The following is a 16,975-nucleotide window of genomic DNA, read 5'->3' as shown; positions in this document are numbered from 1 at the left end:
ATACTCTCACCCTTGAGCTTAAAAATGAAAAGAAAAGAAAAGGATTATGTTTAAAAACTTAACAAAAAATAGTGATTCAAGTAACTCACTTAATCCACTCAAATATAAGCAAGTAGGATTTGCTTCAACCGAATCTTAAGTCGGGTTAACTGTGCAACCCAAAATTTCATTGAACAGGATGAGTTCAAATTTTCACAACTGCAGAAAAACTCCCCACTGAATTATAATTTTTTTTTAAAAAAAATTAAATTTATGATAAAATGTAAATTTGCAAAACCATATGTCAGTTTTGCTTGGAGATTGTTAATTGTTTAACATGTTTGTTTACATTTCTTACATTCCAACGAAAGGATCTCTATTTCATTTATTTTTTATTATGTTTATTAATTTTCAATTTGACTTTTTATTATTGATATTTTATTTTTCTCTTTTTTTTTTTTTTTTTTTTTTTTTTTTTTTTTTTTTTTTTTGTAATTCTTAAGAGGATGAAACTAGATTGGAACGTGTAATAGAGAATATAATGTTAGGGATTTTATGTTTCTTATACTTTTTATTTGAAGTTGGTTTCAATTTTTTTATTATGAAGTCTAGCCTTTTATATTGGATAGGTTGATATCTCATGTTTGGGTTGTTTAGGTAGGTTAAACTGTAAATCAATCTTTAAATGGGTTAAAAAAATCCCTAAGAGCTCACCCCATTTGCCCCATGTTCAACCTTAATTCTACACCACTTAAGTCACCATAAAAATGATGAAAGAAAAAAAAAATCTTATATTGTTTAAGAAATAACTTATATCTTTATGCTAAATTTTGAAGTGTTACATTAACATTCATCACTTCTCATACCATCATTCTTTAGCGAAAATAAAAAGAGTGAAAATTTAAATTATTTGACCTGGAAATGCTCCTCTTTTTCCATAAAGACGTTAGTTTGTTTAATTGTGAAGGAACCAATGTGAATCATTCAAAGAATTATAAAAGTAGAGTAATGGCATCTCATTTTACTAGCTTTCCAAAAGTAGAGAAAAGGTATCGCATATTTATTCGAATAGCATATTTATTTGATTAGCATAGTAACCTTATTAAATACGTGAACCATTATTATAGACTCAAGGGTGGGAAACAGATTCCACTCAAATTGTTTTACTGCAAAAAAGATTTTATAATTAATTTATTCAATAAATGATCAATGATTCAAGAAAGAAATGGAGATGGTAATTTTATCCAAATTCTGTATTGGTCTGTTGACAAGGTAATCATTTGTTTAACGAGGATAATAATAAGCTGGCATCTCAAATCACTAGTGAAAAAATAAACAAAAAAATGAAGAACAGCTTATCAGTGAAATTTTCCAAAAAAAAAAAAAGGCTTATCCTTGAAATTTTTGAGATAAATGAAGAAACTTATTTCTCAATTGTAATCTGATCTATTCTGTCCATGACAATTGACCAAGAAAAGATATACATGATGATTTGATCTAAATTTAGAGATTCCAATCCCAATTTCATTTTCCCTTGAGAAACTTGCAAGTGTTCTTAGCTTTCAATGTATCGGTTAAAGGGAAGAAGAACAGGGGACAAATAAAGAAGAGAATTACATTGGAGCTATTGATCTCTAGACATTATACACTTGACCAAATCTAGAATTCTAAAATAATCATAAAAAAGTGAGGACTCCTTACCCTCGAGCCCATCCCGGTGATGCCTGTTACTGCCGGCGAGATTATTGCATGGGCTTCCACCAACTACGAGATCAAAACCACCAAATTTGCTCATGAACTCCTCCAAGCGATCACTATTCAGCTGCTGCACATCGGCGAGGTCGAACAAATTTCCTTTCTGATTTGTTTGGTCCCACCAACTTCTTACTATATTTCTGTTCACCTCTGAAATCTCAACAGAAACCACATTATTAAGAGGGACTCCGAGGCGATGAAGGGCTACTTCTGCACCACCAATCCCGGAGAAGAGAGAGAGGAGGTTGATGCCATTTGGATACATTTCTTTCAAGACTGATAGATGGTATGCTACGGTATCAACCTGCAATCAAAGACAATTACAATTGCTTGCCTTTTCAGAGCCAAGAAGAAAAATTATTGCATTAGTAAGAATTAATAAAGCAAGTAATTTACCTGGAAAGAATTACCAAGAGACTTGTATCTATCCGTCCTACTTATTCCACCTCCCCTTGTGTGGTTCCTTGGAAATCCCAAAAGCATTTCCACTTCATCAGGTTCAAGCGGTGCAAGCTTGTTCCTTCCAACCCAGACGCATTCCTCAAGAACATACTTTTGGACTCTCAAAGGTGGTTCCCCATCATAATCCTCTAGAGCTTTCCTGATTCTTTCTGTCAGTTTTGCACTTCCAACACAAGTTTGCAAGCAGTTGAGCTTTTTTCTCGTGTCCCATTCAGGCCACCATCTTTTGGTCAATGGTAGTGCGTCATTTATGGTGCGTGGAGGAAAAGGAAGAAGAGGATATCTGTTTGCAATTGGAAGATTATGGACATAACCCCGTTTCCTTGCAGCAGCACAGAAAAACTTTGAATCAACAAATTCTGGCTCCACATCATACAAGAATCGGGAAATAGTGCTCCAAACCCCTTTGGGAGCGAGTGCCACGTTCTCATAGTAAAAGTAGGGTGGACCAATTGCAGCCTCTGGAAGAGTTCTATGAACTTGTTGGAATGGTTCAGTTGGAACGCCAAATCCAATCATTGGATTTGGAGGACGAATTAGCTCATCGTCTTCAGTCATAGCCCTCCTCTCTGATCCCCTCTTACATTTCTTTTTCAACATCTCATCAAATTTCCTCTTTTTCTCACCATTTGGCCTAGGCTGTGAAATTGAGAAAGAATCAGTCATTATCCTCCTGAACTTGGTGATACTAGATAAAAAGAGAGTACGTTGGAAAACTGAGAAAACTTGATATTGAAATCACAAAATAGGAAAAAGAATACAAAATAATACATGCACTTCAAGGGGATAATCCCCGTATGCTTCCTTTGCCATCTGTGCAGCATATATAAAATCTGTCAACTCAGCGAGCGTGGAGGCAAGACCTGTGATGTTTGAGAGGGGCAAAATAAGAGATTAAGAAAGAAATGACAAATAAATGAATAGACTCACAAGTAATTATCAAACTAGATGTGTACGAGAAAATTTAATATTAATAACGTAACATAATTAGTATACACACCACATCTTTCTATTGCAGTTGAAGCCTCTGCTTTTGTATACCCCATACCCATCAAGGCCACTACTTTTTTCTCCTGGTCAGAAACAGGATTTGTGATAACCTGCAGGACAAGTCAAATTATTTGAGAGTCCATACACATTGCAAGAACGAAGTTGCATACACAAACATGAACATACAAGTGCACGTGCACCTAGAACCTAAGAAAAATAAAGTTATAAAACAAAGTTAACAGTCAGAATCTATAGAAGACAAGTCATAAGTAGCTTCTTAAGAAAACCACACATCAACAACTAAAGAAAGTTTGATCACCTCATCATCAGAAAAACTATCAATATCCGAAAAATCATTTAAAGAGCTCCCTTCAAAATCTGAAGAAAAGTTATCACAGTCAATTTGTTGTTCTTCAGGAGATGTATCACGTTCAGTATGTTGTTCTTCAGGAGATGTTTCCAGAGCCTGCAAAATAAATTGCAGAAAATTATACCTAAAACAAAACATGATATAAAATGTGGATTTATTTGCTCATGAAAGGAGATGTTTGAAGATATGCATACTAATGCTTTATAGTAATAGTGAAATGATAACCCTTTTGGTGAGTAATATAGATTTTATCAACAGATGAACGAGTACAAAAATAAATCCATTGTTTGACTGCTAACAAATTGAACCATGTGAGACCTCAAGGGGAAAGATTTAACGGCAAACATTTTAACTTGGATTTTGAAGATATCATATGAGAACTAGGGATGTTACTATTAGTTAAATCAGTGGTAGGAAGGAAAAAAAAAAAAAAAAAAAAAGATTAAAACTAAGCGTTTCAACAGCAAACATTTTAACTTGAGTTCAAAGATATCATATGGAAACTAGGGATGTTAATTAACTTACTGAATATGTGAGGAGCGTCTCCAAAATAGTGTCTGTATTCTCCTCTCCTGGATGATTCAACAGAACAAGTCACTAAATGAAGCTTCGCAATAGAAACTGTTTCCAAATGAAATGAGATAGAGCCTATACCATGTTCCTCAATTACTTTAGCCACCAGCTTTTCAGAAAATCCCATCCCTACAAAATGGTCTATGATCTTGGAGCCAGAAGAACTTGCAGATGAACTCGCCTTTAAGAACAAAGGATGACTAGACATTAGTCTAGTTATAAAATCACCAACTTTACCATCCAAATAATAATTCCATTATTTATACCAACAAAAAAGAGATTTTAGGTAACTCACTGTATATGTGAGAAGCGTCTGTAAAATAGTGTCCGTATTTTCCTCCCCTAGATGATACAAAATAACAGGTCACCAATGAAGCTTCACAGAAAAAAAATTAGTTCCAAATGAAATGAGATAGAGCCTTTACCATGCTTCTGAATTACTTCAGCCACTATCTTCTCAGAAAAGCCCATCCCTACAAAATTGTCCAGGATCTTGGACCCAGAAGAGCTTGCCGATGGACCCGCCTTTAAGAATGTAGATTTGCCAATTCACATCATTATATAAAGTCACAAGAAAAACAAAGCGGGAAGTGTATGGAAAATCCAAATAGTAAAATACCCTCAAATTATAAAGAAGCCAATGTATAATACAACTAGAGAAAATGATATGAGAGTGCACATTGGTCTTCAAAACTAAAAATTGAAAGGAAATCAAAGTACACATTTCTTCCATAAAACTAGTTCAACAATCAACAAAACTTAGGTATCTACAAAAGTTGAGAAGTAAATTAAATACCTTGAAATATATACATACACATGTGTATATGTGTGTGCGTATATATATATTCAAACAAAAAAGAGAAAAAAACCCACTAAACGTAGAAACTTCCCCAAACTAAACAAGAAATTTGTGAATAGCTCTGCAAAATCACATACCTCACCAGACCCAATTGCAGCAATTCCACTAGGAACTGTCAAACTTGAACAGGATAATGGAATGTTTGCAATTTCCAATTCATCTTCAGTGTCCCAGTCAATATTCTCACTATCTACATCAGAAGTATTACCGTCCTGCACATATTTTATAAATAAACACCCATATGAACGAGAAAATTAAGCAAAAATTATTTCTTTTTTCCAACCTTTTCCTAAACCCATTTCTTTGCCAGGTAAAACAATTATGTTTGGAAAAAAAAAAAAAAGAGAACAATTACAGATGCAGAACAAAAACAAGGAAAGGTAGAAAATCAAATGAGCAAACGTACCATTTTAGTACTATTGCTACCCCAGCGGACAAATCCAAGCTGTTCAAAAAAATCAACAGAAAAAATTAGTCCTTCAAAACCAATAAACTAACCAACAAATTAATCGCACAGTTTGACATAGAAAAACCAACAAATTAACCGGGTTTGTTTACAGGCGAGATGAACAAAAAGAAGAGAACAACTGATCGAAAGAACCTCACCGAAAATGCGAAAGACGTTTTTCTGGCGTCAAATTAGGGCAAGTTGGTGAGAAATTGCAGAGCTAAGCCGTTGAAAGGATTAGCAATGCAATCAAAGGAGAGAGAGGACTACATGCAGAGAACCAAGAACCAGAAGATTCTAGAGAGAGAATGTGGATATGAGAGAGAGAGAGAATTGGGAAATGGGAGAAATTGGGGGATTTAGGAACGAAGACCAAACGGGAAATTTGGTCCGTTTCCGATAGGCAGAATTTGGTTTTGAGGGAAATGGTGGGAAGGGAATAACGCCCACGCTTATGAACTTAACCAATTTCGGTACTCGCTGATACCTCAGTATTGGTGCTAACAAAGAAGATGGTACGTAAATTTGTAATTTTCTTTTCAGCGGATTTGTATACTACATATATATATATATATATATATATATATATTAGCGATTTGAGATAATTCGCGGTTTAACATATTATTATAAATTTCAACCATTTTTTCAATTATCTCCCCTAAAATCAGCCACTTCCCTGAATCTCCTTTATTATGATGATCTGTTAATTATTTTTCGGCTGATTCCAAAATATATATATATATATATTTTTCGGCTGCAATTTTATTTGATTATTTTTTTAAAGGAATTTTATCATTTAGTTATTAATTTATTACCATTTCTTTTTTAGAAAATTTCTACCATTTTTTATATGTGGGTGCTTTTCCAGTAATAGGATATGGGATTCATACCTCACAATGAATCTGGTTTGTAACGGTGTTTTTTCTATCGGTTTAATTTCTAATTTTATTAAAATCATTGAACATTTGGTTTTAGATTGGGTTAGAATAATCTTAAACCTCGTTCAATTCATAAATTAAAATTTTTAATTTAAATTAAGATGTAATTTTATATGAAAATTTTTTATTTTAACAAATAAAAATTAAATGTAACTTTTTATAAAAAATTTTAACCATAACAAAATTAAAATTAAAAACTTAAATGAGTGTTTAGTCAATTTATTTTGTAATAGCGTGAGAATTAGACGACCACTCAATAATAAAAGTGATAAGAGCGAGTATCTTATTTGTATACTCTCCTGAGAGTATACATTCACAAAATTCTCTTTCTCTCTCCTCCTTTTTAACATGACATGACACAATATATAAAGTAACAATATTATTGTCAGATTTACAAACCTTTTTTAATTATTTTTCACACTTTTCATAGGCACATAGGTGGATTCAACCAACTCATCAATCAATGTGAATTGATCAGACGTTATTTTACTTTTTATTCTTTTAAAATAGGACCCACTTTCTATTAGTTACGATCGCAATTAAAAACAGGTTTTACTCTTTTGAAACTCCTGCATCAGCGTAATGGGGTCATTTTCCAACCAAAACGCTTGTTCTGCTTTCAGCTGGTGGAAGCATCCAATTCCAAAGGGTCCTTCCAAGTTCCTCCAATGAGTCAATGACCGACTCGTTTAAATGAATTTTATCTTATTGCGTCTGTTTTTCCTTCTTTTTTTTTTCATTTTTATTCTGTTATATATATATTTTTAATGAAATGAAATAAACCTTTGCCAATAAATGAGTTCCTTATTTGTATTATTGTATAAGGGTGTTACTATACGCATTTGACAACTAGAGTTTCCATTAAAATCTAGATACTTTGGATACGTTAAAAACTCATTTTAAAATAATTTTATTTTTTATATGAAAATAAAAATAAAAATATTTTTAATTTCAGATAAAAATTATTTTTAAAAATACATTTAATAATTTTATCAAGAGATTATTTTTAATATAAAAAAATCTATTAATGTCACTTTCTCTTTCTCTGTGCTCGACAAAGGAGAAAACGGAAACAAAAAATAAAAAATGACTAAAAATTATTTTTCATTTCTCTCTTATTTTATACTAAATCAAAAAATTATTTTTATTTTTATTTTTTATCTTTAATTGTGTCAAACGTCATTTCCCTGTAAAAAAAACAAAAAACAAAACTAACTCTAAACATGACCTTTGTTTAATCTGATATGATTCCATAGGGTTAAAAATCATATCTAAATTTTATTTGACAGTAAAACTACATCCTACCAATAAGGTATTACTTCATTGCCTATCATAAAATTCTCTGAACTTTATATAAAACGGTTATCAAGTCTGTGAGATCATCAAATCTGATGAGTATTCATCACCAATCCTCAATAGCACACTGCCGCATAATACAGACTTAAATTCAGACAGATAAATATGTGAATCTAGTTATGAAGGGGGGAGAGAGAGAGAGAGAGAGAGAGAGAGAGATGTACATTGAACAACTAGTGAGATATAAAGTTATACATACAAGATCAACCTAATTACTACTCACAAATTTTAACAGCGTATCCACAGCCAAATGCTTTTTTATCTGTAACATGTATTTTCAAAAGCAAACAATCCTCCTATAAATAGAGAAGAAGCTCTTCCTAATTTCCTCAAACGACAATGGCGGATAGAATTTTATAGCAAGTACAATCACCACCTGTTCCAGTCAGACTCGTCGAAACAATCTAGAAACCGAGGAAAGGGCATTGCTTACGAGCATGCTCCGGTATCAGCTTCACTAGGAGCTCCAGAGTTGCTCCCTTCAGTTCTGCCGCAAATGTCATGTTATTAGCCAATGTACTTACTAGCATAGAGAGTCGTTGAATTTGAGGAAAAGAACACACCTTGCGGTTTAAAGTTGAAAAGAGGCGGCAAGGGCCGCCCGTTAGGGAGACGGGCGTTGGGATCACGGAGTTCATCAAAAAACGGGTGGATACAAGCCTCCAACTGCCAAGAGAAAACGAAAACTCTCAGGAGAAAATTCAATGCATTTTTCAAAAAACAAGGTGGCAATGTACATACAGCAGTGCATCTTAGATTTGGAGAATACTGAAGAAGTCTTGACACAAGATCTACTGCTTCTGGAGGCATGCGCTTATGGAATATCTGTACATTAAAGCAAAATAACATGTTAAGGAATCACTGAAGAGGAATAATGGGCAGCGCACAAACTAAATTAAGGTGCTCACTTTGTGCCAAGGATGAGCCTTGATTTGTGGGAATTTGAATTCGGTGTAATTCGGGTTCATGCATTTGATTTCTTCGCGAGTTGGAGTGCCAAGTACCTAACCACAAACAAGAGAAGAATTGCACTCGTTCAGTTTAACCTGTGATCAGATCACACGTTTTACATTCAAGATCACAAGGCCGACAAAAGTTTACCTTAATAATCTCAACAAGCTGATCTACTCCACTTTCACCTGGAAAGAGTGGCTGCAAATTGGATTGTCAAAATAAGAGGCAGATATTCCATATAAACATTTCGACTTGACCAAGTAAACACAAGTGAAGAGAAATTTCTATTCGTAGAAAACCTGTCCAAGAAGCAGTTCAGCAAGGACACATCCCACAGACCAAATGTCAATTGCAGTAGTGTATTCAGTTGCCCCAAATATGAGCTCCGGTGCTCGGTAATAGCGCGAACAAATATATGATATATTTGGCTCTCCTTTGACCTGTCACAAATGCAATATGAGAAAAGAAAAAAGGGTCAATGACACTGCTAGAACTGCCAAAAAAAATCCGGAAAATAATAATAATTATTATTATTATTAATAAAGCGCCTTAAGGGCAATGGGTAGGACAAGCATTATGGAGCAAGTCTAACTGTTTAAGCATAAAAGCTAGGTAGACGTGACGAAAGGTGTTCTTATAAGTGATCAATAATTCAGAAGAAAATTAATGAATACCAGAACTTTTGCACTTCCAAAGTCACACAGCTTGACCTGATGAGTATGGGGATTAACCTGAAACAACAGAGCATATTGGTCCACGGCACTCAACCATGCAATGAGGGAAAAGAACTCGAATGTCAAATACAAACCAGAAGATTCTGTGGCTTGATGTCCCTGTGGCATACTCCAATTCCTCCGTGAATATATGCCAAAGCTCTACAAATCTACAAAACGAAACATAACTTTAAAGTTACAAATTATTGGGTATCTAAGGAAAAACCAACTATCAGATGCTTTTTATGCTTAAAATCATAATGTGCCAACCAAGTCATGACTCTTAAATGCAAACTAAGCTAAATTTATACTATAATGTTAACCATAACAAAGTTATGAAAAGAAATTCGTAGGCAACCTGATATGTATATAGTTTCACATATATCAGAGGCATCAGCTGATTTGCCTTGCTATAGTGCTTTGCCACACGATAAATGGTCTCAGGTACAAATTCAAGTACCAAATTTAGATAGAGCTCGTCCTTTTCCGTGGTTGAGAAGAAGCAGTGTTTTAGCGACACGACATTAGGATGATCAAGAAGGCGCATTGTTTGCAACTCGCGGTTCTTATACCTCTTGTCCTGTAAAACCTTCTTGATTGCAACAGTTTCTCCGGTTTCTAGGCACTTAGCCTGCAAAAACCAACACAATAGAGGGCTTCAATTTTATAGGAACTCCTATTCCAAAACTGCATACTTTTCTCGTACTAAAGCTAATAACAACAACTGGTTAAAACTTAAGCTTTTGTATTGAAACATCACCTGAAACACTATACCAAACGAGCCCTGTCCAACAACACGCTCCGCCATGTAACTTATAGTCTGCAGAACAATACCAAACATGAGTTAGTGCTCGGAGCTCTAGCTGTTAGCTAAAATATCAAAGCAACCGAATCTTCTTATTTTAATCAGAAGTAGCCTCGTACAGTTAGATATCTTCTCTAAACCCACCTGTTTAGGCTGACCATTTCGACCGCCAATGGTAGTTACTATAATGTGGCCGGTTTCAGTTCCATTTCCATCGACTACTGCTGCTTCCACTTCCTGCCACAAAGAAAAAACTGTAAAACAATGAATGAGAAATACAAAAAACACATGTAAATCTCCGAGTCCAAGAGAAACCAACCTTTTCAGCCTTTTCATCCTTGATTTTCATTTCATTGATTTCATCTGGAAGCTTATCAGCAAAACCTGTATTGCCACCCGGTTTTCCAACAGTGGAAGCAGGAGCAGCACCAGCAGAAGCCATATATATGTAGTATGTCTATGTAACAGAGGCAATACGTTTGTTTGCACACCCTTAGAAACAACAGACTGAGTGAACACGATTGACCTTTAGAACCTGAAATCAAGAAAAAGAAAGTGTCCAGCCATGGATCCTAATCATTGCATTGATGTATACACGGATCGACCTTCGCGGTAAGGTCGTCATGGGGTTGGAAGATGTGCAGAAAGCCCCACTCCCTAGGGTGAGAGGACGGGGTAAAATTTCGGTTGTCCTGGTTTTCATTATATTAAGGGGGTGCCGTTTTTGGATAAGGAGAGAGGCTAGAGAAAGTCTGAGAAGCGCGCAATTTCTCTTGTAAACTTGTTCTACATCAAAACAAATTATTGCAACGGTCGAAAGTGGGCATAACCTTCACACTGAGGATGTCCACTCTCACATTGAGGGTGAATCACTACTCTAGTTCGTTAGTTTTTCTTCTGTGATTTTATTGCGCACAATAATAAAGAATTCGTGCATCTAAATTATTTATATATTTTCCTGTAACTTAGCCAATACACCGCTATTAAATTTATGTCCTTCCTTGTTCTTTTTCTTCTGTTTTTATCTCCATTTATAGAAAAAGTCATGAAGCTCAAACCCATTTGTCACGTATTCGTGACCATCATCAACACAACTCTACTATTCGCATAATAAATAAGAGAACAACAAAAGATACCTAAAAGAACAAAAACAAAATGCTTGGTCTGGTTTCACAGCTTTGAAAAATAAATAAATAACTTTTATTCATAGCTAAGAAAATAAACAAAAGGAAAAAAAAAAGATAAACAAAACAACTAATCTAAGACTTTTCCTAACCTTGTAAGCTACAAGAAACTCTTACATATACTAAAGCTCAGGTCAGCCGCATTTCACTTTCCTTTTCTTTTTGCCCAGAAACAAAAGCTTTCTCGGCAGCCAAACAAAAACTTTTTATTTTCTTTTGCTTTCTCGGCAGCCAAACTTAATGTTACACATTGAAAAGAAGAAGGAAAAAAAAAAAGTGTATACCTGAGAAGCTGCAAGTCCCTCACATTTTGCAAGCTCGCCGATCCAAAACAGCTTTTTTTAGTTACAGAAATAGAAACCCAAAAACAATTTTCTGCCCAGAAAATTAAAATGCTTGATTTTTAAAGGAGAAAAAGGAAAACAAAAAAAAAAAAGAAAACAAAAAGTTAGGGGAGGAAAAAAAAGAAAAAAAATATGCCTTGGTTTTTTTTTTTATAATTAAAAAAAAAATGCCTTGGTTGTTTCAAAGACGTTTCTTTTGAGTTTGACTAAGTGAGACCCTTTATAGGATGCTCCCTGTTTGCCTGATTCTACTGGTTCAGAGCGGACCCCAACCTGCTCCTTATCAAATTTAGTTGATAGTCAGTTTTGACGTCCACTTATTACATCTGATTGACACGTGGGATGATTCCATTGGATACTAACGTAGACTGACGTCATGCTGTTGACTGCTCAGCGATCAGGAGTTATTAACAAGATAAATCGACAATGATTAACTTGAAATTTTTTATTAGCATTTATACATATTAAAAAACTGTTTTTTTAATATAAATATATTAAAAATATTATTGTCGACATCATTATGGAGAGTGATTTATCGTTTCTAAACAAATTTAAAACAACTTTTTTTTATAAAAAAAAAAAGGAAAAACTTACAGGCAGTAGAAAAGGATTTAGATTGTGAAAATAGTTATTTTTTCTTAAATATAATAATTTGTGGATCTTTTTGTTTTTTGTTAGTACGTTTTATGGATTAGATTTGTAAAAAACTTTTTCTTTTTTAATAATTTTTTTTGCGTCGAAAAGTTTTTTTTTTATAAAAAAAACAAACATAAATGCAACATATGTACGTCTAATTATGTAATGGGGCTACGAGTAACAAATATGGCGACAACATTTTCAGTTAAAAAATTAATGGCGACAGCATTCTATCACAATAAAAACTAATGAATAATAATTATAATGATGACGACGGATGAGACAATAAATGAAAATAGTAAACGACATAAAATAGTTCAAACGACAACAATAATGCGACAAAAACAAAAATGCAGAGTAAACAAACGATAAATAACAAAGCATAGACAGCACGTATAAAAACGACAACTAATGTTAAACAGCAGTAACAGGTGATGCACTTAGGTAGGCGAGAGAAACGACATTCAAAGGCTGAAAACGACAACAAAAGTGAGCAATAAAGAAAACGATAACCAAAAAACATCCTCACGTAAAGACGGCAAAACAGTAGACAGAACAATAAGAAACGACACGCGAAGAAAACCGCAACAAGGAAAAACGACAACACTAGCCAAATGAAAACAACCCAAAAAAAAAAACTAAAGGGATAAAACGACAGTATAAAATCAAACGATAGAAAACTAAAAACAACAATAAATGAGACTACGATAATTTTTTTTATTTATTAGAAAATATAAAGTAGAACGACAGAAAACCAAAAACCGGTAAACAATAAATGGAAAAACAAACACCTGGCGGGTAAACAGTAAATGGAAAAACAAACACCTGAAGAAGACGACATAAAAAAAGTACACGACAATGAACAAGTGAAGAATAGGAAAAAATAAAAAGAAAGAAAGTGAAAAACGACAAAAGTAAATAGAGAAAATAACAGTAGAATTAGAGGGTGAAACGATAGAAAGCTTAAAATGACAAATGTAGAGGACCGTAAATGGGGAACAACATCGGAATAAAGCGACAAAAAGATGAAACTACCAAATGAGACCGTTTATAGTATTCAAAATAAAACGACAATAAAAAGTAATGGAAAAATAACAGTAGAATTAGAGGGTGAAACGATAGAAAGCTTAAAATGACAAATGTAGAGGACCGTAAATGGGGAACAACGTCGGAATAAAACGACAAAAATATGAAACTACCAAAATGTAAAAAGAAAACGACAAAGATATAAAACGACAGAAAAAACAGACAACAACAATCAAATAAACCGACAGTAAATAGAGAAGCGATGCCCGAGGAAAATGACAACAAAAGTAAACGAAAGATAATCATTAAAACGAGAAAAAAAAAACGACAACAAGAAGTAAATGCACTAAAACGACAAAAGAATAGACGAGAAATGAAGGAACGAAATCGGAAGATATTAACAATAATGAGAAGATGATAATAAAACGAAAGGACAGGAAGTAAAGCGCGACAATTAAGCTAAAGAAATTTAAACGTTGAGGTGAGAAAGGAAAAACGACAAGCAAATGAAAACGGCATCAAACGACAGCAATTTAAAAAGGAAACGACATCAAGAAATAATAAACGACAAAATGAACAATACGGGTGAAGACGGCATCAAAAAGAAAAAAATTAATTTCAAAAATTCCACCCGAATTATGACTATTATAACACTTTGCGTCTCGAATTTTAAAAAGTAACATCCGTTCCTCCCGAACTTTGTCTCATTAATAAGTTTTATCATTCTGTTATAATGAGTAACAGAAATCGCCACGTGTCAAGTACATAATCCTGAGGATGGTATTACCATAAATTAACATGCAACAACTTTAGATTATTAAAAAATTATTAAAAAAACTCAAATGCGTTAAAAACCCCATTTTAACACAGCTATTCGAATTCCCCAACCGGAGACCAATCTCCCATAGATCAAAACCAAGATCAGAACCTCCCATTTCCAAATCTTCAATTTCAGCAGATTTTTGTGCCTCAAATAATGAATCGAAAGAGTACAAGCTAAAAGCCCCACGATTAAGATTAACCTCGCCCATTAAAGAAGCGTTAGAGCGCTTAAATTTGCCTTCTTGAACTCGACAGGTAAATCTTCATCAAAAAATGGATCATCCTCTTCTTCGCCTTTTCCCAGTAATCCAAACTCCATCGGCCCCGGTGGACTTCATTGGCAACAAGTAGAACCCAAATGGGTTGCACGCCGGATGGTCCTTGTCTTCGCCCTCAGGGAGAAAAGCTCTCCAGTACCGGTCTCGGTCGGGGAGGGTAAAAAAATATTTCTCATCTAACCGTCTCTCAGATTAAGTCCTCTCTTGCCCACTAAACATTGGATTGAGCAAGATTTTTCCTAATACTTCAATTTCAGATTCCACTGCTCTTAAAGCAACATTATGCACAATGTTTCCACCAGAGCTGTCACCAGCCAAATATATATGAACCTTTGAGTCCTTTTTGCTTTGAAGCCATGAACTTGAGTTCACTCACTTGAGAGCAGCCCATCCATCTGTTGGGATATATGCCCATAAATAAAATAAGATGTAAATATTTTGCTTATTATCAATGAAATGAGGAATTTTTTCAATATTATTTTGCATACATGTGATTTTTTAGAAATATCAAAATCCCTAGATTATTTTTTGATGTAACTTTAAACATTGTATATAATTGTTATATGCAGAGGATAATGTTTGAAATAAAATAATCTAAACTTGTCCGTAATTATAAATTAAAGTTGGGATCTTTAATTTAAAATTCTAATGCGGTTCATTACATTCTGAATGAAACAATCTTATCCTAGATTGTTAATAATGAGATTATTGGAGTGAAAGCATTTTATGTAATATGATTACATAGGACCGGAACGCGATTAATTATGAATCTCTAATAAATTTCGTTATTAAATAGAGTATTCAATGTTAATCAATGATGGTCATATATGTATTAATCTTAATTCTGAGTAATTAATAAACTCTTATTTATGATATTATGTTCTTTGACATATTGAGTAATGACACATGTGAATAGTGTTAAAGTCTTGGTATATTGGGAGCATAGTAAAATAAATAGCCGGGAATATTAATTTACAAGATGAAATCCATTCCTTCATAATGAAGTAGATGGACGGTTCTCATAAGTGTTGATTCAGGACTTGAATAATAAGAGCGCTCAATTTTATGATTGGATCATAAAATATATTATTCATTAGAGGATCAATGGTACTTATGGAGAAAGATATAATTAAAGAGATTAACGGAAAATACCTAGCTTTAATTATGAACCGTTTATGGAGGATTAATTCGTATGTATTATAATGTCCATAGTTCCTCTCAATAGCTCCATAAGATTAATGTGAACTGAATATATCATATTGGGTTATGATTATTAATATAAAATTGAGAATTCTAAATACACATATTAATTAATTTGATTAATTAATATTAAAATTAATTTAAAATTGTTTTAAATTAATATGGATGAATTTAGAGAGATTTTTTTTCTCCACGTTTCCTTCTTCCCCCTCATTAATATATATATATATATATATATTTAAAAGGAAGGAAACGTGCATGTGTACGTTTCCTCAAAAAAAAAAAAGGAGTGGGAGGAAACGGGCTGTTGCACGTTTCCTCTCCCGAGGAAATGGGGGAAATGTGCGGTTGCACATTTACTCAAAAAGGGAATGAATGATGTTCATAAGTGAAGTAACGAAAAAAAAAAGTTTTTTTCCCGAGAGAGTGAACAGATAGAAAGAAAAAAAAAAAGGAACGGGAGAACAAAAGAAAACCAAAGAAAATTTCTTGAGTGTCATCATATACTTTTGAGAAAAGTGAGTGATAACTATAGGTGGCTTCCTTATTCATCCATCTCATGTGTTGAGAAACCCATTAGAACGCCCATACGTTCAAGTTCACGTTAATCCGGAGATACATTGAGAAAGAACCGTGGTGTTCTTGAAATTTAAGAGCTCAAGACGGTGTTGGAGGAGTTCAAGATTTTCGTCCTAATCGAACGACGGTCAAATCCTCATTCATTTCTTTAATATCTTTGTAGTTAAATTAATATGAAATAATGATCGCATTAAATTTTGATTTATTTGATTCGATCGATACCACGCTTCCGCACAATTTTTAAAAACAAACCGGTTTGAGAAACCAACAATTGGTATCAGAGCGGTTTTTATTTCATGTTAATTTAACGTTTAAATTATGTGATAATTCTTAGATGTTTAAAGGGTAGGCACTTTTGCATATGATGTATAATTATTGTGTGATGGTTATGTTTTATGCAAATGGATTGGTCGTAAATTTTTCCGGTTCCATGGAATTAGTTTTTGCTATTTTATTTTGATTAGATCAATTGAAAAATAGGAGTCAATATGTAATTTATTATTCTCTTAACACAAGAGGATCATCATGGAAGAGTTTCAACTATTTATTTTTGGAAAAGTTCCAAACTATCAAAAAAAAAGGGAGACGTCAAGATGGAGAATATTTGAAGATGGAGAATTACAAGAAGACCTATTTTTGATGTAATTTTATTTTTATTATTATTTTGGGGTTGTAATTCTTAGGTCCATGGAACCCGGCCAAGT

At 33.5% G+C, this 16,975-nt stretch overlaps 2 protein-coding genes across 3 annotated transcripts; both read right to left on the bottom strand.

The window, feature by feature from the left end:
* Positions 1 to 1,470: 1,470 nt before the first annotated feature.
* On the bottom strand, positions 1,471 to 5,969 carry LOC112093987 (DNA (cytosine-5)-methyltransferase DRM2). Its single transcript, XM_024173739.1, has 12 exons — positions 5,595 to 5,969; positions 5,395 to 5,433; positions 5,066 to 5,200; positions 4,555 to 4,654; positions 4,425 to 4,471; positions 4,211 to 4,310; positions 4,082 to 4,128; positions 3,506 to 3,652; positions 3,197 to 3,296; positions 2,968 to 3,059; positions 2,131 to 2,835; positions 1,471 to 2,038 (listed from the first exon to the last, which is right to left on the bottom strand). The coding sequence occupies exons 2-12, from the start codon at positions 5,395 to 5,397 to the stop codon at positions 1,604 to 1,606; spliced, it is 1,911 nt and encodes a 636-aa protein (XP_024029507.1). The 5' UTR covers positions 5,398 to 5,433; positions 5,595 to 5,969; the 3' UTR covers positions 1,471 to 1,603.
* Positions 5,970 to 7,798: 1,829 nt separating this feature from the next.
* Positions 7,799 to 11,803, bottom strand: LOC21403420 (shaggy-related protein kinase epsilon). 2 transcript variants are annotated; one of them, XM_024173767.1, is made up of 13 exons: positions 11,671 to 11,803; positions 10,522 to 10,737; positions 10,347 to 10,439; positions 10,158 to 10,217; positions 9,756 to 10,028; positions 9,493 to 9,567; positions 9,359 to 9,415; positions 8,984 to 9,124; positions 8,832 to 8,882; positions 8,639 to 8,734; positions 8,472 to 8,555; positions 8,294 to 8,396; positions 7,799 to 8,209 (listed from the first exon to the last, which is right to left on the bottom strand). In XM_024173767.1, exons 2-13 carry the CDS (start codon positions 10,642 to 10,644, stop codon positions 8,160 to 8,162), a joined length of 1,206 nt encoding a protein of 401 aa, XP_024029535.1. In that variant the 5' UTR covers positions 10,645 to 10,737; positions 11,671 to 11,803; the 3' UTR covers positions 7,799 to 8,159. The 2 variants fall into 2 exon arrangements, with proteins under 2 accessions (XP_024029535.1, XP_024029534.1); XM_024173766.1 differs by having other exon boundaries at positions 7,799 to 8,217; positions 11,671 to 11,801.
* Between the last annotated feature and the right edge of the window lie 5,172 nt (positions 11,804 to 16,975).

This window comes from Morus notabilis, unplaced genomic scaffold (assembly GCF_000414095.1).
Source record: "Morus notabilis unplaced genomic scaffold, ASM41409v2 Scaffold39, whole genome shotgun sequence".
Classification (NCBI taxonomy): domain Eukaryota; kingdom Viridiplantae; phylum Streptophyta; class Magnoliopsida; order Rosales; family Moraceae; genus Morus; species Morus notabilis.
This window is presented reverse-complemented; position numbering and strand designations above follow the sequence as displayed.